This window comes from Lynx canadensis, chromosome B1, assembly GCF_007474595.2.
Source record: "Lynx canadensis isolate LIC74 chromosome B1, mLynCan4.pri.v2, whole genome shotgun sequence".
NCBI lineage: Eukaryota > Metazoa > Chordata > Mammalia > Carnivora > Felidae > Lynx > Lynx canadensis.
In genome coordinates, this window is record NC_044306.2 from 132,595,427 (window position 1) to 132,620,433 (window position 25,007).

General features: G+C 37.2%; 1 protein-coding gene across 3 annotated transcripts in view; it reads left to right on the plus strand.

Moving 5' to 3' along the window:
- The window catches only part of FAM13A (family with sequence similarity 13 member A), a 362,178-nt gene that overhangs the window by 258,114 nt on the left and 79,057 nt on the right, over positions 1-25,007 (plus strand). For all 3 annotated transcript variants that reach the window (XM_030313445.1, XM_030313443.1, XM_030313447.1), the window contains one exon: positions 13,750-13,791. In XM_030313445.1, coding sequence (XP_030169305.1) covers positions 13,750-13,791 — 42 coding nt within the window. The remainder of the gene's footprint in view (positions 1-13,749; positions 13,792-25,007) is intronic.

Sequence of the window (25,007 nt, forward strand, 5' to 3'; positions counted from 1 at the left end):
CCTAGAGTTACTGAATCTGAATCTGGGTGTGACAGGGAAAGTAAATACATTTTGGCAAGCTTCCTGAAAGCAAATCTGACACAAATGGTCCAAACGCTAAGAGAAACACACATCTAAACTCTAGTTAATGATTATAGCTTGTGTAAAGCCATTGACAGCAGGTGTGTGTATATATATATATACACACACACACACACACATATATATATGTATATGTATATATATGAATCTAACACTTTACTACTCAACGTCCCCAAATAACATCTTTAATATCATGACCTTACGTGAAGTATTTTTTTTTCATAATCGATGCTTTCAATTACTAGGTGTTAGTGTTATCTGTTAAAGCATACTTACAATGTTGTTGAATATATTAAACACTTGGTACTACCAGCGATTCTAAAGTAATCAAGACACAAGCTCTGCTTCAAAGAGGCCACATGCTAGTGAGGATGCAGTCACAGTACCAGACAATTACAATACATGTGATGAGTTCAGTAATAGACAGTGTGATTAGCATAATAATAGAGATGTGCCTACATGGATAACATTACTTTGTTTTATTTAACCTCATATAAGCATATGATCTTATTAGAGGGTGTGTTTTTACCCTAATGTCTCCTTAGCTTACAATTTCCATGAGTGACTTTTTAGCCTTTCTTAGCATGTTGTGAAAGTATGTAGAAGATAAATTTGTTACTGCTAATCTGTAACTGAGATGAGAATAACAGATGAGGTTGAAAGCTAAGAATGAAATAAATACTTTGGTTCCCTTTAATGTATTTTGCTATCTGTTTATTAATGTAATTTATAGACCTTCAAAGATGGAGTTGACTGTTTAGAAGAACTCATGACCTTTAGAAAAAAACTGCAGAGGTTAAATGTTTAAAATATGACCCTCTATAAAGTGAAGGACTCAGTTCTTACAATTCACTTCAAATGGCTCAAAGATGGGATCTTACTACATATCTATTGAGTCATTAAGACTGTCTCCATTATTTTTGAAGATACTAAAATATCTATATGTACTTCTTATACTGAATGATAAAACTCAGTACACTCTATAGCACTGTATAGATATTCTTGCCATTTGACAAAGTTCCCCAAAAGAAGTAAAATCATATCCGAGGTAAGCTGGGAAACCATATTAAGTTAAGAAATGAAATAAGTTTTCTTGAGGTGCCTCACTGGCTCAGTTGGTACAGCATATGACTCTTGATCTTGAGCCTTGCATAGAGTTTTGTTTTCTCAGGTGACTAAATTTACCTTCTGTCACTAATGAGATAGTATGTTTTATCAGATTCCAGGCTTTACTTATACCTCAGGCTCTTTGTATGATTTATATCCTATTGGACTTTTTTCCTTACATATTGTGGATCTTTAGGTAGGATCTCTATTTTATGTATAGAAAGATTTTGACAGGCTAAGAAACAAATCTTAACCCTGAGTCTTATGTCTATGAAAAAACTCTCAACTTTCACAACAGTATTTTGATTTGCTTGATTAACTTTCCAATAACCACTAAGTCAGTTTATATCCTCAAAGAATGATGATGGAAGATGAAGTCAGGAACTGATGATTAATCTAAACTAATGTACCTGCTTTCATGTGTTAGCATCCTCTTGTTTCCCTGGTTTATTTACCAAAGTGGGAAACTGAGATTAAGAAAGTTTACATGATTCTCTTGTTCATTACTCCGTCTCTCAGATTATGGTATTCAGTGTCTGTTACTGATTACTTATTTTATGATGGTGAAATACCTTGCAACTCCAAATTGCAATGGCCTTTTTAAGAATTTGCATGGCCCCAGGTTTCATTAACAGGTTAGTAGTGGCCCAGCATGGGAAAATTTCACTGAAACTTCTTATCAGCAGAATTCATCTGATCTGACCAAGCATTGGTAGTTAGAATAACCTTTTGCAAACAAGAAAACATGGGTAATATGGGGATGATGCAGGAGTTAACCAGAAAACACACCAGCTAATGGTAGTCCTGCTTGTGCGTCTTGTGTGTAATGTTAGAGAGCCCTCTACTGCTTGTGGTGGTGACACCACCAGTTACCTTATCTGTAAGCCAATATTCTTTCTAGCTTGTTGATACTTGGATAGCACTCCGTGCTTGTCCCCTAATCCCTCCATAGACACAGTCTAAGAGGGAGTTAAAAGATGCCTCACTTCAAACCCAAGTTAACCCTTATGGGTTTGTGTATCTAAACTTAGATTTCATCACTGATCTAGTCTATACTTGGTAGTAACAAGAAGTCACTGAGAATAATTAAGACCTCTGTGAGTCCTCTCATTGGATGGTTACAGTGTCTCTGAGTCTAAATATTTGCTAATTACTCCAAATTAAGAGGATATTATGAACTAAGATGGGGATGTTTTAAAATTTTACAGAGATCACCCTGTCTAAACCATGGAAGAATTAGAGGTGTTGAGTAGTCAGTGCAAAGCATTGGGGAAAGCAGCAGAAAGGTAGTAAACTTGCTATCAAATAAACATGTGCAGAGACTGACAGCTAGCTAGCCATGTGAATTTGATCAGGTCATCTTCCTCATCTATAAAATGGGATGATAATGATTCATATACTTACATATGGGGGCAATTTTAGAGTTAAAGAATATGATAGTTCTTCCTAAATGACAAAACTACTCAGACATGAAGAGTAGTAGTATATTGCTTTTCTCTTTTTTTTTTTTTTTATTCTTCAGTACCTTTCAATTTTTTGAATGCAAGACTTCTTAACACAGGTAAGGTGAGGCTCTAGCATTGCATTCCATTTCATTGGATGACTCTTGGAAAGTAGCTTAAAGAATGGTTTGCAGGAAGTGTCATTACAAATACTCTGGAATCAAATCTCTTGAAACTCTCAAAACCTTCTGCCCTGTTTTTTCCTATGACCCTTATATATTTATGTGATGATCAGAATGAATTGCCAAGAAATAGTTTGTACTGTATAAAACCTCTTAAAAGGACTATTTATTCTTTAAGAAGAACTGGAAATAACTTTTTTTAAAAAGCTTTATTGCGATATAATTCACATAACCATGTAATTCACCTATATAAAGTATATAATTCAATGATTTTTTAGTACATTCACAAGATTGTACAACCATCACTACAAGCAATTTTAGAATATCTTCATCACCCAAAAGAAACCCTGTACATTTCAGCTGTCAATCCCCATCATGAGCTAAATATGTTCCCCCAAAATTCACATGTTGAAACTCTAATCCCCAGTGTGATGATATTTGGAGATGGGACCCTTTGAGAGGTAATTAGGTTTGGATGAGGCCATGGAGGTGGTGCTCCCATGATAGGATTGGTGTCCTTATAAGGAGATAAGGGGTCTAGAGTGCTCACTCTTCCCCAACCCCCACCCCACCATCGGTGGATATAGCAAGAAGGTGGCAGCCGGCAAGCCAGGGAGAGCTCTCACCAGAACCTGATCTTGCTAGCATCCTGATCTTAGACTTCCAATCACTGGAACTGTGAGAAGTAAATGTTTCTACTTTTAAGCCATCCAATCTATGGTATCTTGTTAGAACAGCCCAAACTGACTAAAACAACCCTCAATATCCCTATAATCCCCCATCCCAACTCTAGGCAACCACTAATCTACTTTCTGTCTCTAAACATTTGCCTCTTCTGGACACTACATTATAACACTTGGGCAGGTTGTCACAGAGCCACATGTGGAAACTAATTTAAATTCTCGCATAAGAATGGCATGTTAATGGGAAATAGTGGGGAGATGAATGGTAAAAAACAAAAACAAAAAAAAAACACACAAAGTATTAGGAAGCCCAGCAAGTTGACTTTCAAAATTAAAATACCTAGGTAAAGAAATAAAAATACTGGGCAGTGGGGGAGAGGAGAGACACACGATACATTTGATAAAACCTTTAAGGTTGTGGTCAGGAAATCATGTATCTTCTCATCAACTGTAAGAATAAAAATCAATAAAAGCAAAGAACTGAACTGCTTTACTCAGATTATATTGAAGGGAATAAAAACGGCCAGAAAAAGTTAAGGGCTTAGAAAGAGCTTAGTATGATACATGAGTATTTTGCTGTCAGCAAAATGATCATGGAAAGAACTATAACTTCACTGTCTAGATTAAAATAGCCCCTGAAATCAAGATTAGGAACTGACAGCCAGCCAGAGTGGACCATTGATACACCGTGTAGTATTTTTATAAATGACTCCTTCACTTTCAGTTCCTTGACTTAGCAAAAACTCCAACGCCTGCCTGTCCCGGGTGCCCCTGCCTGGATGCACCTGCCGCGTCTGGAGAGCTGCACTTGCTCCATGCTGCCTCCTTCCTTTGCACACTCTCTTCCCTTGTGGAAGAATTCTCCTGTTTGTGACCTTTCTCCTAATAATGCCTACATGACCCTAATCTAACAGACTGCATAGTGCTTGAGCGTAAGGTCTGGTGCCCTGGCTTCCACAGACGTGGACTTTAATCTCAGCCCTGCCTGGCTCTGTGGCCTCCAGCTGGTGAATTACCCTCTTGAAGACTTGTTTTTCTGATCTGAAAAAAATCCAGTTAGTGATACCTCTCTCCAAGTGTGTCTTTGAGGATCAAATGAGAAAATGGATGTGAAGCTCTTAGCCCAAAGCCTTGACTTATTGAGGTAAAGCCCTCAATATATGGTAGCCATATCCTTTCTTCCTAATCATTATCAACTGTCAGGTTTCTGTTTCTCCCTGGTCTATAAATTCTGTGAGGATTTGGACCATATCCTATTAGCCTGTGTATCTGCAGCATCTATCATAGGCTCTGACGCATAATAGCCACTCAGAACTTGCTGAACGAGCTCTTGCATGTAGTTATGGAAGATCACAAAGCTGAAGGGAAGGTAGACATCAAGCCTTCATACATTGTCCAGTTCCTCATCATCCTAAAAACCAGTGTAAGAATCATGATAGAGTAGAAACAAGTCAGTGACTTCGTTTACTGTGTAAAACCCTCCTCTGGCAGAGGAAGGAAGATGACAGGATAATTTGCATTGCTCTCTGCATATTTTTGTCTCCCTCAAGAAACCCACATTCAGACTCAACAGTTTGGGAAGTTAAGATCTTTTAAATAAAAACTATATCAACAAACCATCAATAATGTTATAATGGTAATTATTTTTAAAAGTTAGTAAAAATTATTTGCTATTTCCTTCCTCTGTTCTGCAGGTATCCTCATATTCTTTTACTTTGTTGAACTAAAGACCAGAAAATATTTTAACTTACTTGTTAACGTTCTAAAAGTATTTTCTCATCAACCCATATCAACTCCCCCGTAAAGTTACTGTTTTAGCATTCTCAATTATTGCCTCCCCAAGGCAATCCATGATAAACCTCACTTTTCTGAACAAGGCTCTCAGAGACAAGTGAAAGCTTCCAACTGCCTCGAAAATAGTTTGGTGACTAAACCAAAAAAATTTTTAAGCCCCAAACAACCTTTGGGTCTGCAGTGAAGTGAAATAATTTTCTTTTCCTGCTCTCAAGCCAGAACAAACAGATACAGTGTGTGGCAAGGCCGTATTACCTTGCCTGAACATATCCTTTTCTGGGCTCACTGAACACCACAGAAAGTACGGCATTTACATTGCTGGCATAGTGGCAGAACTCCCACCTCATTGTGCAGTGGAAGGAAAGAAAATAATTTCATGTGTCTCGGGATGGGAGAGAAAGCCTGTGGCATAGTTGTGATTTCATTAAGTTTTGAATAGAAGAGAACAAGAGCACTTAAAATAATCTACATGCTCATGTCTGAAAATGCTTCTAGCCAGCCCAATTCATTTTACAAATAATAAATGAATTATTACTATTTAAACAGTGTATGTTTTCAAAATATTACATCAAACTGGTAACGTTAGCGCTCAGCAAAGTCTTGGTAATGCTGATTTAACTCAGCCATTTACTGAGCACTGGAATGTTCTAGGTACCTTGCTAGATGCTGGTAGTGGTACAGAGATAAAGACGAATCCAGGAGGTGAGGCAAGCATCTGTAACTCATGAATTCTGGTATTGTGTTGCTCGTTTATAGCTATGAACAGTGTATCGGAGCCTGCAGAAAGAGACGGCTCCCTCTCCAGGGTGCTGGAGATGACTTTCCAGATTAGATGACACTTGAGCTGAAAGACGAAATATTTACCAGGCTGAGAGAGGTGGAAGAAACATTTAAGGCAGAGGGAACAGCACAGCACGTACAAACAGGAGGAGTTACAAAAGTGTAGTGACTGGTCTACAGTGGTATGTTGGATGCACCTAGATTGGGAGGGACCTTCAGTGCCAGGTTTAGACATTTGGATTTTACTTCAAGGCAATGGGGAAGTGGGAGAGGCTTTTAAATTAGGAGGATGAACCTGCTGGAATATGAAGGATAAACTGGTGTGAATGGCAGGGAAACTGTACTGACCCTGGGAAAGACGAAGGCAGTGGTAATGGAAAGATCAAGTTCAAGAGACTTGTCTTTTCTTCTTTAGGTAGAACCAGCACAATTTGGGGATTGACCAGTTGTGAGTTTGAGGGATAAACTTCTTTAAGGAGACCAGTTGGCTTGTTAACATGACTTCAGTATTATAAAAGGAATTCCTTTCTGTGACTTCAAAACATTTCTCTGGGCAAAATCCCCTATGAAGTGCAGGGTGAGCATCTTGGCATGTCGGTCAGTCAGCAGGTAGTTATCTTCACTTCTGACATTCTGACTGTCAGAAGGGACACGATAGAAGTAAAGAAAGGAACCCTCCCTCTCCCTGATGAGAAGCTCTTCCCCGATGTGTGCACACCCTCACTCCCCTCAAATCTCTGAATTATATTCATTAGAAAGGCATCCAGAGATAGAAATAGTTGGGGATATGGAACTGAAAAAAAAATGACATGTTCCTTAGTTCCCTCCAAGTATGTTTTTTGAATCTAAAAGAATGTGGGTTGATAAAGAATGCCATCGTCATGAAATCAGGAGGAATCCAAAGAGATCACGTGTCCCTGAGTCTCACTCTTGACACCATCCTGTGGTTTAACAAGGAAAAGAATATTTAAAAGAGACTTGGAAGTACCCAAGGCTTTCTAGAACTATGTTGTCATGCCCACTGCTGGGTTTATCTGGGACCACTTCCTCTCTGTGCCTCTCTGCCATCTAGACTGGACAAAATCTGTACTTCTTTGGCCCAGTGCTGGTTGTGGCAATGGAGCAGAGAAAGAACGAGTGTTTTCTTTCTCTCCTGTGGGAACATAGATCTTAATTCAACAACATTCATTGAGTATCATTGTATATATCAAGCAAGGGAGAAGTGTAATTATTAGAACACTATTTGTCAACTGTGAGTCATGACTTATTGGTGGTCATAAAATGAATTTAGCAGGTTGTGACTAGTATTTTATATAATTTTACATAAGTAAAATGTAACACAATGGAAATATCAAAAGTAAGGAAATTTCATAAAATGTGTGTCCATTTTGTGTGTGTGTATAATGACGTAAAATGTGTTTCTAACTGGATCATAACCAGAGGTTTCTTTTAAATATTGTCTCTGGACTACTTATTGAAGATAGTTCATTTGAATGAGAGGTTAGTACAGGCCTGGAAATCGAATCCCCATTTCAGTGTTGGAAATAAATTCTAGTCTGAGCGTGTCTACAAAGGAATTTTGAGACACAAACTTTTTGTAAGATGAAGACACTTTGGTTAGGCAGGTTCTCACTTCTGAATTTAGGGAAAAAACATTTAGTAGATTTATTAGTTTCCTAGGGCTTCTATAGCAAAGTACCACTAACAGGGAGGCTTGAAATGAGAGAAATTTATTGCCTCACTGTTCAGGAGGCCAGAAGTTCTAATTCAATGTTGGCAAAGCCATGCGCTCACTGAAGGATCTGGAGACGGATCTGTTCCAGGCCTGTCTCCTGGCTTCTTGGCAATGGCAAGAAGTTCCTTGGCTTAATGGCAGATACAGTTTCATCTTCATATGGCATTCTCCCGGTGCATGTCTGTCTTTGTGTCCAAATTTCCCCTTTGTACCAGAACTCCAGTTATACTGAATTAGGTCCCCCTCAAATGATTTCTTTTTCTCTTGTCTTTTTTGAGAGAGAGAGCATAAGCAGAGGAGGGGCAGAGAGAAAGGGGGACAGAGGATCCCAAGTGGGCCCTGCACTGACAGCAGCAAGCCCCATGCAGGCTCAAACTCACAAACTGAAATCGTGACCTGAGCCCAACTTGGACGCTCAACCAACTGAGTCACTCAGGTGCCCTAATGATTTCATTTTAACTCCATCACCTCTGTAAAGACTCTGTTTCCAAATAAGGTCACATGCTGAGGTACTGGGGTTAGTGCTTCCACATATCTTTCTGAAGGGACACAATTCAACCCCTAACCAGTATATTTCAAATTTCCACTAGGCGATCAAGAAAATGGTAAGAATGTTTTCTTTTCTTTTTTTTTTTTTTTATTTAAAAAAAAATTTTTTTTTCAACGTTTATTTATTTTTGGGACAGAGAGAGACAGAGCATGAACGGGGGAGGGGCAGAGAGAGAGGGAGACACAGAATCCGAAACACGCTCCAGGCTCTGAGCCATCAGCCCAGAGCCCGACGCGGGGCTCGAACTCACGGACCGCGAGATCGTGACCTGGCTGAAGTCGGACGCTTAACCGACTGCGCCACCCAGGCGCCCCGAATGTTTTCTTTTCTAATTGAGGAAAAACTTCTAAATTTTTGGGTGTCTTTTTGTTTTGTCTGTTTATTTTGCCTCCAAAATAATACCTCTTTGTGTTGGCCAGAAATTCCTGTTGTCCTATGAATATTAACAGCTTCAGCTCTTTGCATTTACCCTTTGGTCAGGAAAATCAATTTGCTCTTGAACTTCAAAAATTTGTTTTTAATTCTGGCCACGTGTTGTGTTCTTAATCACAAAATGCAAATAAAACTAACCAAAACTGTTTGGGTTTATAATACTTACAAAACTTACAAAGAAGTATATACGTACATCTACAAAAATATCCCCCCCAAAATTACAGCTGCAAACACTTAGCTACGAACCAATCTGAAAACATCTACATTTGTTTCCCAAAAAGAACAGAGAGATTGTTGTGGCTTTTTTTCCATATTCCTGAATGAGGCCAAACCAAAAATCTGAGGACAACACCAGCTGTTACATCCCTCTCCACTTGGAGTAGTACATGGTTAATGCCTGGCACTGGGGACAAATTGAAAATGCTCAAGTGTGACACTTTAGGTTTTACAGAGGAAGGAAGGAAAAAAAATCTGCTAACTTCACTCACCTCATCATTCTCTAAGAAAATTCGTCTAAGAAAACTTAGCACATTCTGCTGCAACATGAGGGAAAAACCTGAATTCCAGAAAAAATGTTTACTTAATACTTTTAATTGTATCTTTTGTTACTCCCTCACTTGGTCTCTCCCTTTTCCTCTGTTTTGTTGTTTTTGTTTTGTTTTGTTGCTTTGTCATTTGTCTGTTTTGTTGTTTGATGGTTTTCCTAGATTCTTCAATGAATGGAACTTAATCCTTAGCATTTACCTGTTTTTCATACTCCTCAGTACTCAAGGAACACTTGCGAACTATTTCTTTTAGATCAAATCACTCGAAGATTTAGTTAAAGTGTGTAGCTAAATATGCAGATAATGTTCATTTTTTTGGTAACCAGCCAACCAGTTAGACAGTTGGACTAGTTGGAGCATTTATTGAGATAATTCAAAAGGTAATTGATTGGAACAGTGGTTTGATCCAGCAGAGGAAGTTCCATTTTGAATACCACCCTCGGGATTCTCCCAAAAGCGTTGGTTTTTTCTCAGACATAGAAAATGCCATACATTTTGTGATATCTGTTAGCTTTCCATGTAATTAAATTGATAGGCATTGTATTCATTGGCCTCACATTAGAAATTAGCACAGCTCGTGAAGAAACTGTAAGTCTAGCTCTCATTCATTTATGTGCATTTACTAGTGTTGAGCCATATAAGTAAGTTCGATTAGGACCCACTAAAAACATAATATCTGTTATTGCCCTTCACAGTTGTAGCTTCCTAGATTTGGACTGTTACTTGGGTCTGTTTGATCAGTGTTCTTCCCAGAGACAGTTGTTTTGAGAGAATAGATCACCATGTGTCTGAGGACATCAGGCACCTGATTGCCTGGCATACATGAGGTGGCTGCCCAAATCTCTCAATGTATGTTTGAATTTTAAAGAGAAAACAAAGGGAAACTAATTGGCTGCTTAAACTTGGCCATTATTCAGGGTTAGCAAACAGGAAATAATTAAAACCTGGAGTTTATGTTAGTAACCAAGGAGGAAACTGAATGAATTCCAATTTGTTAGAATTTGTCATTGGTTTACTTTTATGGCACACACTCCCTTTTTCATTTGTGGTACTTGTTCTTATTTTTAAAAAATTAAAAATGAGTCAGAAATAATTCTCAATTTAAAATTTAAGCCAAGGGTCGCCTGGGTGGCCCAGTCGGTTAAGTGTCCGACTTTGGCTCAGGTCATGATCTCACAGTTTGTGAGTTTGAGCCCCACGTTGGGATCTGTGCTGACAGCTCAGAGCCTGGGGCCTGCTTCAGATTCTGCATCTCCCTCTCTGTCTGCCCTAGTTCCCCCTCCGCCCCGCCTCAAAAATAAAACATTAAAAAAGTAAAATAAAATTTAGGCCAAAAACTATGACTTGTTTAATACCATCAGACATGCCTAAGATTGACATAAATCCAGAAACAGGTATAAATAACCTCTGTAAGTAGACATTTGGGGACTGTAACAATAACAAAATAGCCATTTTGTACCAATGTAGAAATGGTGATTTTTTTCAAATGTCTTATGTTCTGATATGTAAATTGTATGGAAAAGTTTGTTTTCTCAGTTATGTTTGGAAGAATTCTCCTTAGCCATTTTTGTTTAAAATTGCCTTTAAATCAGTGCATTAAATTGATTTTTAGAATTAATTGACTTAATTTGAAATCAGTGCTTCAGTTGTTTTAGAATCTATACCTTTGTCAAGATTACATTACTAAACCCAAGGAAAAGGTACTTTTATGAAAAGGAAAAGAGAAATATGCTAATTAACTATCAAAATTGATTTATTTTCATTTTCGTTTTGAATTATATTGTTGTCCTTGAGTACTGTATGTGGATTTCTGCCCTGTTGACCACTGCTGACTGAAGAAATCTAATACTAAGCCTGTTTTATTTTATTTAAATTTCAGTAGTTTTACATTTTCTTTTTTGGAACGTGTAAAATTAGTTAAACTTTAGGGACATATCCAAATTAAGAGTTTCTCATTTTGTCTTTCATGGACAACTTTACTTTGTTTTGTAGGCTGTAGGCTGATGCAGCCTGACAAATATTTGCTTATGATTAAAAACTTGTGTTTCTATCAGGAGATATTCTTATACTGCCAGAGTACACTTCAATAATATAATCACTTTATACATGCTATCACTCGTCATGCATTGTGGACCGACTAAGTCTGGTGTAGAGTCACTAGAATCTTTATGATGGGATATAAAGTCCACAAGATCTTGCTGATGGCTGCTGGAATGCAGACTGGCTGTCACATCAGTTTTCTTCGCCTATTCATCCCACCGTATTCTGATAGGTTAAAACTGAAGGGAAGATGGTAAACAACGAAAATGGACTAACATGTAATATAGTAATTTACACATCACTAGCTATGTGACCCGCATATGTTATGTTGCCCACTCTGAGCCCACTTTCTTCAGGTTGAGAGGCAAGTGCCAGGGAGGGTTTGGAGGAGGATTTACGTGAGATAATTAATGTTAGAGCACCTGGTGGCACCTGGTTAATGAATAAATATGTCAGCAAAAAATGTGAAGGCAGAAAGGATTGATTTTGATTGCCTCCGCTACGAAGAAATTTAGCACACACACAAAATAAACATTAGCCAAAACATGTGAACAGCTGTGTTTAGAACTCTGCACCATCTAAATCATCTAAATTCTAAGGAAACCAACCATATTGCTAATTAAATCTTCACTAACGTACCCTTGTTAATTTTCATTCAATTTTGTTACATGTTAGAGTTCAGGATCTGTTCTGGGCAAAAAAATACTTAGTACAGTGCCCATTTTATAACACATGGAGGCAATTTTCCTATAATAACAAAACTGTTACGGATTTTTAGTTGCAGCCTTTTTGCATAGTGTTGCTCATAATTAGTACTTTTTGATCATGAATCCTTGATTTGGGAACAACCCAATTCCAGCATTTTTTGTAATTTGTTAAGTGCTTTCAAGGAATATTTTGAAGCTAATATGTAAGCTCCTTGTATCAGTTTGGCTTAAAGTAGTCCCCTCTTGTAATAGCACAGCTCCAGGTGGCTTCTTTCCCAAGACACCTGGACATTTCCCACATGTTACCTCTAACTCTTCAGCTGCACAGCCTGACTCTACAAGCTTTGCCCTCAATCCACCCACATTAGAGTCCATAATAAAGCTGATCCATCACTTACCCTTCACTTAGAAAGAATTGGCACAAGTGATCACAAACATTAAAATCTTTGGCAACATAAACATTAGAACAGCTAAGCTGTAATGAAATTGGAAACCAAAATCATGAAAGAATGAGAAATAGTATGTCTTAGTTTGTGTGCTGTCTTTCAACTAAAATGTTAAGACCTTTGGAGGACAGCTGTGTTTGTGTGTATGTGTTTTACAGTATAACTTTGTCATAAGATTTTGCCAATATATTACCGACTGAAGCAAACTTTTTTCATCAATGTTGCTTAAGAAAATAAAAAATAAGCTGAGAGGGAAAGCTGAGATTACCTAGTTGCTTCCCCTAAGGTGGTGTGCACCCCATGTGGTATACAAGATTAGCCATAGGAGTACAGGAGAAAATTTTAGAGCTTCTTTTTAATTTTAACAGTTTCTATTTCTACTTTTATCTGTTTAATTCATGCACATAATTAATAGAGGTAGATACTTAGTCATATATTGAGGGGAGTGGCTGCTTAAAAGCAGATTTCATGAATGCATAATCAAAAAGATTCAAAGATCACTCCAGCAGACACTAAGGGAGAGAGACTGACTCATTCTTTGCCTTGAAGTCATTTATCAGAAGAAAAACACATATTAAAGGGAAAACTATTGTATATATTTTACATTTTTAAAAATACCTTTGCATTAAGTTTTATATTGCTTCTATGTTTTTTGAATTATGTCAACTATTTCTATATTTTCATCTATGTCCTTACGTGTTACCCATACTCATTAATACTTAAAGTAACTGCCAAAAACAAAGTTCAAGAGTGTTGTTTACTGATGTGCCTCTCATTGCTAGGGCATCATTCCTGAAGTGGCTCACATTTAACAGGGATATTTTGTTGGCTGCTTCTTACTTTCATCATTGTGGTAATGAGCTATAATTAACTTTATTGAGGTAATTGAGTATGTATGCAATCATTTTAAGAGTTTATGTATAATATATAGAACTTGGATTGGGCTTGTAGAAATAAGGTAGTAAAAAGCTTCCTCTTGAAAGTGTGATGTGAATTACTTTTGCCTTAGGCTGATCTTGAAAGAAACCTCTCTTGATGGTCTCCCATGAAGAAGTAATTGACCTTGGCTAGGTCCAAGGTAGAGTATGTTTCATTAACCTTGCTCCTTTGTGAGATTAGCTCTAATGTGTCAAAATAAAATTTCTGACAGGCAGAACAGAATTTTAGTAAAATTGACATGTTAAAATATTAACAGAAATTAATTCAGAATTTATTTTCCTTTTAGTTCGCAGGAGGATGAAAGACCTATGTCACCTTTCTATTTGAGGTATTTATTTGATTTTTGTTGTTCTGTTACAGGGAATGGAGGAGGGGTGAGGTTCCTTTGAGTTTATTTGCCCATTTTAATGCTTTTCAATAGAATGTTCTACACTATGGCCAAACTAAGCTTATTAGAACTCTTCATCATATTGTTCATGCTGTGTTTTTCTTCTCTTTGGTTTAAGAAATCTTAAATTAACAGAGCTGAAAAGATTAAGATATGTTGTTTTAAATCCAGAAATGCCAAGGTAGCCATTTTAATTTCAGAAACCTCCTGATGATTAGGCCGTTGCCTGTGTCTTAAAAATTTCTATTCTATTCATATATGCAGATGGGGGAGGGGTGTGACCACAAGGCTCATTGGCTGAAAAAGTCTTCGGCTATGTTAAGTGTGAAAGTAAGTATTCAGTGAGTTGATGGAATTTAGGGCTATTTGCTAAAGCTTATAGAGGCAGAATAACAGCTATTACAACAGGTAAATTTACAGAATTCAAAGTAGATGTTAACTCTTTCCTCAATTGTGAAATCTACTTTTTTAAAAGAAATGTCAGGATGTGTGATAGTTTGTTTATTTTTTAATCTGATTTGTTGTAATAGCCCCAGAGTTAGATTTAGACTTTAATTCAGCGAACAATAGTTCAGAAATGTGTCATAGGACTTCAGTCTTAGCCAAGTGATTGCTTTTCAGTACTGTTTTGTCCTTCAGCAACTTGAAGCATATTGCATAATCACTTTGTGGCAAAAGAGAGAACATTTGAGGTTTTAGTTTGAGACAACATGGTGGTCCATTTGATTCACTCTGGTTTCCTGCCAATCAAATCAGCATATTCTACTTCATAGGCTACCTCAACTATACAATTACCTTGAACACATGAGGAAGTTGTTGCCCAGTATGTGGTGACTCTGGTATTCATTATGTAAATACACACAGTAATATCAAACAAATGATTATCATATATTAATGGAAATTAAATTTTACACAATACAAAAGACTACAGCACTAGATCATGCCAACTAATGAGAACTGTTCTCGGAATGTCTTATTTTTATTCCTCTGGGCAACATCAATCTATGTTTTACATAGTATTGAATTTTATTTTTTTTTAACCATTTTAAAAAGCAGATGGAAATTATGTCTTAAGTCCTTAAAGAGACATAATTGTGTCTTCTAGCATGATAATTTTTAAAAATTATTTAGACTAATTATTTAGTCTTGAAAAAGAAATTCTATACTTGCAAAATGAAAGTAAAAGAATGTAAAGAAAATGTATTTACCACAACTCTTGGTTGAGGCTATTTGACCTTTCAATGTTAAATGTCATAAAAACTAAAATATTGTAGAAGTAGGAAAAAATAATGAATGTGCACGCTAGCCCACATTACAGGAGAGCTAAAGTTGCAGAAGAAGGAAGTTACGAGCAGACGCTCTTTTGAAAATTTAACAAAGTAGAGCTGTATCACAAATGAAATAATAATTATTATTTGGCCTGAAATTACAATCCCAAAGGTAGTTTATTTTTCTGAATAACATTATGTGATAGTCTTAGAAATTAAGAACTAGGTTCATACAAGTTAATTTAACTCTTTTTATTATCTACTTGACTTGAAGTAGGGAGAATCTATTAGTAACACATGAACCTGTTTAGAGGGAGTTTTTTTGGTTTTGTTTTCAAGTTATTTGCATGGATGGTTTGAGATTAACTTTTCTTGGGTTACTCTAGCATACAGAATTCAAGTGGAAGACAGAAAACATGATTGTTAACTATGATTACAGCTCTTCCAGATTTTTGAACTAGAAACATAACATGTCCACTGCTAATTTAATTTATAAATTAATGCACTTTTTTGACACTACCTTTAGTAAGAACAAATGAATGCTTAAATGTTTTAAATATATTAAAACTTCTGTAGCTTCTTTGTCTCCCTTTCCCTCCTACTTTATTAAGATTTCATTCCTACAGTGCTCAGAAAGGGGAGTTAACTGTAAGACTTACGAATTTCGTAATGATTTGTCACCATGATGAAAAACTAAATTGGCTCTTTAAAATCCCAAAATTATATTTACTGTGCCTTTGAAAAGTAAAAAGTGACTGGTAGTTGCAAAATGATATCTTCCCTGACTAGGAATGTTGAATATTGTGTGCTGTATATTATATTTTGACATTGTTAACTGGTTGTTGTTGTTGTTGTTGTTGTTGTTGTTGTTTTTGAGGGGGGGTAGAGACAGAGAGGAAAGGTCCAAACAAGAGATGAGCACATCAGCTGAGATGGGCACTCAGCAGAAGTAAATCCAGCCACAGGCAGCCAGCCAGCGGGACGGGAATGAAATAGCGGGTCAGTGGCAGGAGATTTCAGTTGGTGGTTTATTCTGTAAGGTCCAGCATGAGGTAGAATGGCAAAACTCAGTGGCTGTAAGTCTGGGAGTGGGCAGTTTTTAGGAAGACTGGATCAAAACAGAAGACAAAGGCAATGCAGGGCTCCAGTTTCAGAGGAAGGAAAATAGACGATCCATAAAGAAATTCAGGTGCAGGAGATCAGACAAACATCCAGCTATTGGAGTGGAGACCCGGTACGTTATGTATAATGCAGACAGAATCTGTATCTGAGGCAGAGGATAGATAGAGCTGGAGAGCATGCAGAGGACATGCAGTCCACTCATGGAGGTTCTAGGACCTTTCTGTGGCTGGGGGAAGAAGGAAGGTGGGATGCAGGAACTGGGAACCAGAGAGGCCATTTCAGTCATGACCTTGCTCCATTTTTCATCTTGTAGAATTTCAGTTTCTGTGATTACAGTTCTCTATTGTAAACACTCATGGCTGAACCATATGTTAGTCTACCATACATTTCATTTATCCTCAGTTTTTTTCTCTTGTAAGGTAGGACTGTTATAAATAGACATGCATTCATATAATCTCATTCTAGATTAAATATCTTCTCAGATAAGAACTTTGTCTTCTGAAATTTCAGCACTTCTTCAGCACCTAGCCTAACCCACCAGAACCATTCATCCTATTTTACTTTATTTAATTTAATCTAATTTATTTATTTATTTATTTATTTATTTTTATTTTATTTTATTTTATTTATTTATTTTTTATTTTTTTATTTTTTTTTTTTGCAAAGGAAAGAAAGAGTGGCTACAAATCTGACTTGCTGCCATTTCATGGGCAGGATTACTGCAGATACAGTAGCTCAAACAGTAGGTGTCATTGTTCCCCAGATGCTCATTAGAGATTACCCACCCTGTTGAAGTGATTAAGGAAATGAAAAGGAAGAATGGGTTATGCCAAACCCTTAGCAAGATTGCTACAAAATAAACAAGAACCTGCAGACTTCAGGTGAAGAACATTCTTGGCAAGGATGTCTATACCCTGGCCTCTCATAGTCTCGGCTAGACTCCCAGAAAGGTGCCCCTACCTCGATTGCTCAGATTAGCAACTTGCCGTAGGTGTTGTGTGCCACATCCAGCCTGTTATTGTCTGAATTCTTTTCCCTGTCATCCAGTCAGATCTGGCTAGAATCTGTTGCTAGTTCTAGTTTTATTTGTCTGGGTCTTCAGTATCCGCAAACTCAGATTTTGATTTCTGTGTTTATTTTCACTGGGATTAAGGCTTTTCATCTCTACTCTCCATTCCTCCTCATCTCTATCCACTCCCACCTCACCTATACTATCTTCACATTCCTTATGGCCAGGTTCAGATCTTGTCCTGATCCCATCCCATCCTATCCCATCCCATCCGACTTCTACTCTTTTTTTTTTTTTTTCAACGTTTATTTATTTTTGGGACAGAGAGAGACAGAGCATGAACGGGGGAGGGGCAGAGAGAGAGGGAGACACAGAATCGGAAACAGGCTCCAGGCTCTGAGCCATCAGCCCAGAGCCCGACGCGGGGCTCGAACTCCCGGACCGCGAGATCGTGACCTGGCTGAAGTCGGACGCTTAACCGACTGCGCCACCCAGGCGCCCCCCGACTTCTACTCTTGAATTCCTTCTTTACAAATTCCTGGATTATATATATATAGTTTGTATATGTAGATGATACATACAGCCAGTATACAAAGCCCATCTCTGCCCGTACTTTATCAAAATCCTAAATGTGCTTCAGGGGCTACATACCTGTAACCAGTCTTTCACTGGTCACCTGACCTCTGAATGGTGGCTCCTTGCTCACCTAACATCTGCCTCTTAGCAACTGCACTAATCTTCCTCTGCTTTTTCTTTCTCATTTTGTGCTCCACTGAAACTCTGAAATTGACAGTCTTTATCAATCTCGGCCCAAGTTTTAATACTCAAAGTGCAAATTGAAGTTAAATTCCTATTTTAGCAGGTTTGGAATTGCTTAGGGTCAGTTTCAGTATTCACATGTTTTTTAATTTTCCTGAATTAGGAACATCAAATAGATTTATTTCTAAGTTACCTATTTGGAATACAGACTTATTCTTGAGTATTTTTGTATTTTCATTCCTTGAAACTAGGGATCATTAATTTATGAAAATCTTTTAACTGTAGAGTTTACATTGAAGAAATATTTAGCTTTGGGTAAATTCAGATTAAAACATAACCTGACAGGGGCACCTGGGTGGTGCAGTCAGTTGAGTGTTCAACTCTTGATCTCGGCTGAGGTCATGATCTCACAGTTTGCAGATTTGAGCCCTGTGTCAGGCTCTGTACTGATGGTGTGGATTCTGTCTTTCCTCTCTGCCCCTACCCCGCTTGTGCACGTGCTCTCTCTCTTTCTTTCTCTCTTTCTCAAAAAATAAATAAATTTTAAAAATTAAAACAAACCAAAAACATTACCTGGCATTAGATGGGATCTGAAAACTGTATCATGCCACTCCTGTCCTGCTATGTAGAAAAGTTTTTAGATAGCTCTTTGCAGATTACCTTTCAAACAACTTGTGCTGGAATTGTAGATTTATGACTTTTTGGTCTTAATAGTTTATTTTTCTTCTCAAGCATATTGTATGTTTTCTAAATTACCATTTTGAGGGGAAAATTCTCATTTTTAGATGGGATAGTTTAAAGAAGTAGATGTATCAGTCATTCTATTTGTTGTTGACTACCAAGTACAGCAAACAAGCAGGCTGTTTATTTGATTAGCTACTTGATTTTTCCCAGATAATAAGGTCAACTAGACATTTGGGTATCTTTGAACACAAATAAGTATATATTAAAAATATTTGTTTCCATTGTCCTTTTTAACTCGGTGTTTCTAAACTGAGGAAGCATATTGTCTCTGCCTGTACAGTTCTTTTGCGGGGGGGGAGGGTAAATATAAATAACATTAACTGTATCATTTTCCATTTTAATTTTTTTAATTGTGGCAAAATACACATAGCATAGAATTTGACATCTTAACCATTTCCAAGTGCATTTCCACTAATAGTGCACAAGTCCCATTTCTCCATGTTTTTCTTAACACTTATTATTTTCTGTTTTTTGACAATACCGTCATTATGATACAAAGTATGTAGAGCTCTTTAAAGATGCTGACATCTCACTAGCCAAGATTCTGAGCTTCGAGTGGTGGTGGGTGTCCATATTTTCAATGTGTCATGGGATAGTCTTTTCAGTAATTAGTGTTGAGAAAACTGGATATCCACATGCAAAAGCATGGAGTTGGCCGCTCACCTAATATCTCATATACAAGAATTAACTCAAAATGGATCAAAAGTCTAAATGTAAGAGCTAAATCTGTAAGTACTCTCAGAAGAAAACATCAGGCAAAAGCTACCCAGTCCTGAATTTGGCAGTGATTCCTTAGATATGACACCAAAAGCACAGGAAAGAAACGAAAGGGTAGACAAATTGGACTTCATGAAAGTTTTTAAATCTTGTGCATCAAACAACAACAACAACAAAGACACTCCCAACAGAAATTAAAAGGAGAATGGGGGAAATATTTGCAAATCATTTATCTCATAAGGGATTAATATCCAGAATATATGGAGAATTCCAAAAAGTCAACAACAACAAAATGATTTTTAAAATGAGCGAAGAACTTGAATAGAAATTTCTCCAAAGAGATTATACAAATAACAAATAAGCACACAAAGAGATGCTGAACATCACTAACCATCAGGGAAATGCAAATCAAAACTCTAATATCACCTCAGACCTATTAGGATGACTGCTATGAAGAAAAGAAAATAACAAGTGTGGTCAAAGATGAAGAGAAATTGAAAGCAGGTCACAGGGTCCCAAAGAAATATTTGTACACCCATGTTCATGGCAACATTATTTGTAATAGCCAAAAAGGCAGTAGCAATCCAAGTGACCCTCAGTGGATAAATGGATAAACAAAACTCAGTGTATACACATGGTGGAGTCTTATTCAGCCTTTAAAAAAAGAAGGAACTTCTGATACATGCATAACACTGATGAACCTTGGGGACATTTTTGCTAAGTGAAATAAGTTAGTCACAAAAAGACATCTGTATGATTCCACTTACATGAAGTACCTAATGTAATCAGATTCATAGAGACACAAAGAATGGTGGTTGCCAGGGGCTGGGAGGATGGGGAGAATCAGGAGTTACTGTTTAATAGGTACAGAGCTTCAGTTTTACAAGATAAAAAGTTTCTGGAGATGAGTGGAATGAATTCACAACAGTGTGAATATACTCAGTGCCACTGAATTGTACACTAAGAAATGGTTAAGATAATAGATTTTATGTGTGTTTTACTACAACAAAAAATTTGAGGGAAAAATGTGTCACATAAGAGATATACCCCTAGCTGGAAAACACTAAACCAGACCACTAGTATAATTATTTTATACTGAAGAATGACTATAAACTTAACTAATGTGTATCATATAGTTCTTTAGGTATTCAATATTGAGTTCTTGGTTTCTGAGCTAGTCATATTTTTTACTTGGTATGAGACTAGTATAGATTCTGGGTTTAATTCTGTCAGTGTTAATTAAAATATTAAGCTTCTTATTTAGGCTATACTGATAAATTATATGAATTTTTATATTTTGTATTCTTACGTCTTTCATCAGCATGAGAAGGCAAAGGAAAAGTTTACTCACAGGAAATGACATCTTTAGAGCCATTCTGTCTAGACCTCTTGCTGCTCTATTCTTCAGTCTTTCTGCCTTCCTTAGACTTCTGTTTATAAGAACTTCAGATTTAGGGGCACCTGGTTGGCTCAGTCGCTTGAGCGTCCAGCTCTTGATTTCAGCTCATGATCTCACGGTTTGTGAGTTTGAGCCCTGCATTGGGCTCTGTGCTGACAGTGCAGAGCCTGCTTGGGATTCTCTCTCTCCCTCTCTCTCTGCTCCTCCCTCTGTCTCTTAAAATAAATTTAATTTTTTTTTTAAAAAGAACTTCAGGGGCACCTGGTTGGCTCAGTCAGTTGGGCATCCAACTTCGGCTCAGGTCATGATCTTGCAGTCTGTGAGTTCGAGCCCCACGTTGGGCTCTGTGCTGACAGCTCAGGGCCTCTGGGTGGCTCAGTTGGTTAAGCGTCAGACTTCAGTTCAGATCATGATCTCAGTTCTTGGGTTTGAGCCCCGTGTTGGGCTCTGTGCTGACAGCTCAGAGTCTGGAGCCTGCTTCGGATTCTGTGTCTCCCTCTCTCTCTGCCTCTCCCCCACTCATGCTCTGTCTCTCTCTCTCCCTGTCTCAAAAATAAACAAACATTAAAAAAAATAAATTTTAAAAAGAACTTCAGATTTGAATTTAAACTTTTAATTTAAACAAATAGAAGATTAGCTCTACCTAATAGAAGTACTTCCAGATTCCCATTTAAATTGTAATGATGATATTAAAGACAAAAACTAGAGATCGCTTTATAACAATGATAAAGAAAACCATATATCAAAGATCACATCAGTGGGATGGACTGAGAAACTTATTATTACTTTACAGACTTCACGCTCCACTATCTAAACAATACAAATGGTCACAAAGAGAGAAGGAAGGGGAAAAAAAAAATTAGTTGACTTCCTTCCTTTGTCTACTACTGACCAGAAAAACAAGTGACATTCCCCCTACTGAACAGAAAGTTATTCTCTGAACCATTCAGAGCTGAGTTGCATATTCTTTTTCACTTCTCTGCCCCCATTAGTTTTTTTATGTCAGTATCTCTTCAAAGATAGAATGTCTAGTATACAAAACAATGGAAAGGAGAGGGGGTCCTCCTGAGATACTCACTTAAAGCATTTGAGAAGAGGATAAAGGCAGGAAGATTATTAGACATAATGCCTGCTTTGAAGAGTACACTGCACAAAGTACAAATTTATTCTTGATTCTCCAGCTTAGAAAATTGGACCAAATAGCAAGTGTACCTATCTAAGCATTATAGATTATTCTAGTGCAGACTCATATGGTGGCTCTTCAAATCTAAATTCATGAGCTGGCATCTACCCACAGCCAAGGGACAATGAAATAAAGAATGATCTTCCACCCAAGTTGTTGGTAATAGCTGTGCCTGGATTGATTGATTCTCCTTCAGAACCACAAAACATGAAGAACTATTTGGGGCCTATAAAGAAAAATTACAAACTAAGAGAAAGGATGACTTGCTCTGAGGACTCCATGTAAAAACAGATTGCAGAGAATTGCTTTTTATATGATTCAGAGGAAAACTTGAAAGTAATATTACTAATGTTCTCAAAAATATGCTCAAGGACATGACCAACCCTCTGTGAAACGTAAGTAGGAATCTGTAAGGGGAAAATTGGTTTACAATTGTAAGGCTAGGGACACAGAAGAATAACTGAAATGAGGAGAAGGGAGCCTAGAAATGTATTAGCAGAGATTTCAAAAACTACATGGGAAACAATAGAGAGCAGAAATTATTAAAAATAAGTCAAGCACAAGGGTGCCTCGGTGGCTCAGCAGTTGAATGTCTGATGCTTGATTTCAGCTCAGGTCATGATCCCAGAGTCGTGGGAATGAGCCCTGTGTCAGGTTCTGAGCAGAGCATGAAACCTACGTAAGATTCTCTCTCTTTGCCCCTCTCCCTGGCTCACATTCTCTCTCTCTCTAAAAAAAAAAAAAAAAAAAAAAAAAAAAAAAAATTAATTAAAAAATAAAACATAAAAAATAAATCAAGTATGTGATGAGAAAGAAACTTGAAAAGCTCTTCCAAAATGGAAAGGAAAAAGATAAGAAAAACTGGGAGAAATAATGCTAGATATGAAGGTTAGAGATTGGAAAGCCAACCTAAAAATTATGATTCTAAGAAAACAAACATACTAATAGAAATAAAAGTAGAAATCAAAGGTTATGCCCATCTAATTGAGAGGTGAATTAAAAAGTAGTAGAAACTTGATAACTATCATTGATGGAGGGGCAAAGAAAGTAATAACATTCTGAATTTCTTGTCTTTCATAGAAGGTAGTAGAGTTTCCTTTTTTTCTTTTCTTTTTTTTTTTAATTGAAGCAGGACTCAGAATTTTGAGTTTTGTTTGGGGGAGGTGTTTTAGTTTTAATCAGAGATAAATAATAATTAGGTATGTATGGGTATGAGAAAAACCACTATTGGAAATCTCTATAAGATTTCTATAATCCAAATACCCTCAGAAGATAAGAGCAAAGACAGAAATCAAAGGAAAAGGAAGTTCCCAAATTAGAAAACATAAAGTAAAAACACAAAACTAGAATAAATACATCAACTATAACAACAAATGTGAATGATCAAATTCTTTGATAAAAGCTAAAATTGTAGGGGTGCCTGGATGGCTCAGTTGGTTAGGCATCTGACTCTTGATCAGCTCAGGTCTTCATCTCTGGGTCATGAGTTCAAGCCCCACACTGGGCTTCATGCTGGGCATGAAGGCTACTTAAAAACAAACAAGCAAACAAAATGACTAAGCAGATAAAGGTTATATATTAGCATGTGTAAAATAGCACAGCAATAAATGAAAGAAATTTAAACTCAAGTTAACAAGGATAAACAGGCAAATAAATTTGAAGTATAGAACTTATACATAAAATTGTATGTCTATAACAAACTTTATCAAGTACATAGCACACAGTATAGCATAGTATCTGATATAATTAATGAGATTTAAAATAAATGAGCATTGCAGAGGTGCCTGGGTGCTCAGTCTGTTGGGCATCAACTGTTGATTTTAGTCCAGGTCATGATCTCATGGTCATGGAATCGAGCCCCACATCAGGCTAAGCATGGAGCCTCCTTGGTATTCTCTCCCTCCCTCTCTGTCCCTCCCCTATTCGTGCTCTCTCTCTGTCCCTCCCTCAATCGTGCTCTCTCTCTTTCTCTCAAAATAAATAAATAAACTTAAAAAATAAAATAAAATGAGCATTACATACTAAACTTTGCACCATACAAGTAGGGCTCAAACATTCCTGCTACTTTCTAAAGAATTATTCAGCTGTATCTGAAAGTTCTCAAAGAGTGGAAATTTTAACAGTCATGTTTTCTAACCACAGTGTAATTAATACCAAAAAATTCCCAATCAACTAATGAAAACTCTCCTAAAGGGAGGAAAAAAATTCAAAGACAAAATAAAAACTAGTGTAAACTATTGATAAGAAAAAGGAGGAAAGTACGTATGAAAACTTGTGAGTTCTAAGCTCTTTTAGAAAAAAAAATTTTTATGTTTATTTTTGAGAGAGAGAGCACAAGCAGGAGAGAGCAGAGAGAGAGGGAGACTGAATCCGAAGCAGGCTCCAGACTCTGAGCTGTCAGCACAAAGCCTGATGTGGGGCTTGAACCCACGAACTGCAGGATCATGACCTAAGCCAAAGTCTGACACTTAACTGACTGAGCCACCCAGAAACCCTTCTAAGCTCTTTTTTAAAAGGTGACTTCATCTTCTTAAGATTAAAAATAAATGAGCCACACAATCGGAATAAGAAACCATATAAAGGAAGAAAAGCAACCTCTTAGAAATTTAAAAGGTTTTAATAATAATAATAAAAGAAATGGAGAAAAGAGCAGAACTGATGTTTGAATCTAGGAACTGGTTCTTTAGGAATTAAAATGAAAATTTTAAAAGAGAAAAACCTCTCTGGGGCACATGGGTGGCTCAGTTGGTTAAGTGCAACTTCAGCTCAGGTCATGATCTCACAGCTTGTGAGTTCAAGCCCTGCATCGGTCTCTGTGTTGACAGGTCAGAGCTTGGAGCCTGCTTCGGATTCTGTGTCTCCCTCTCTCTCTGCCCCTCCCCCACTCGCTCACGCGCGCACGCTCTCTCTCTCTCTCTCTCTCTCTCTCTCTTAAAAATAAACGTTAAAAAATAT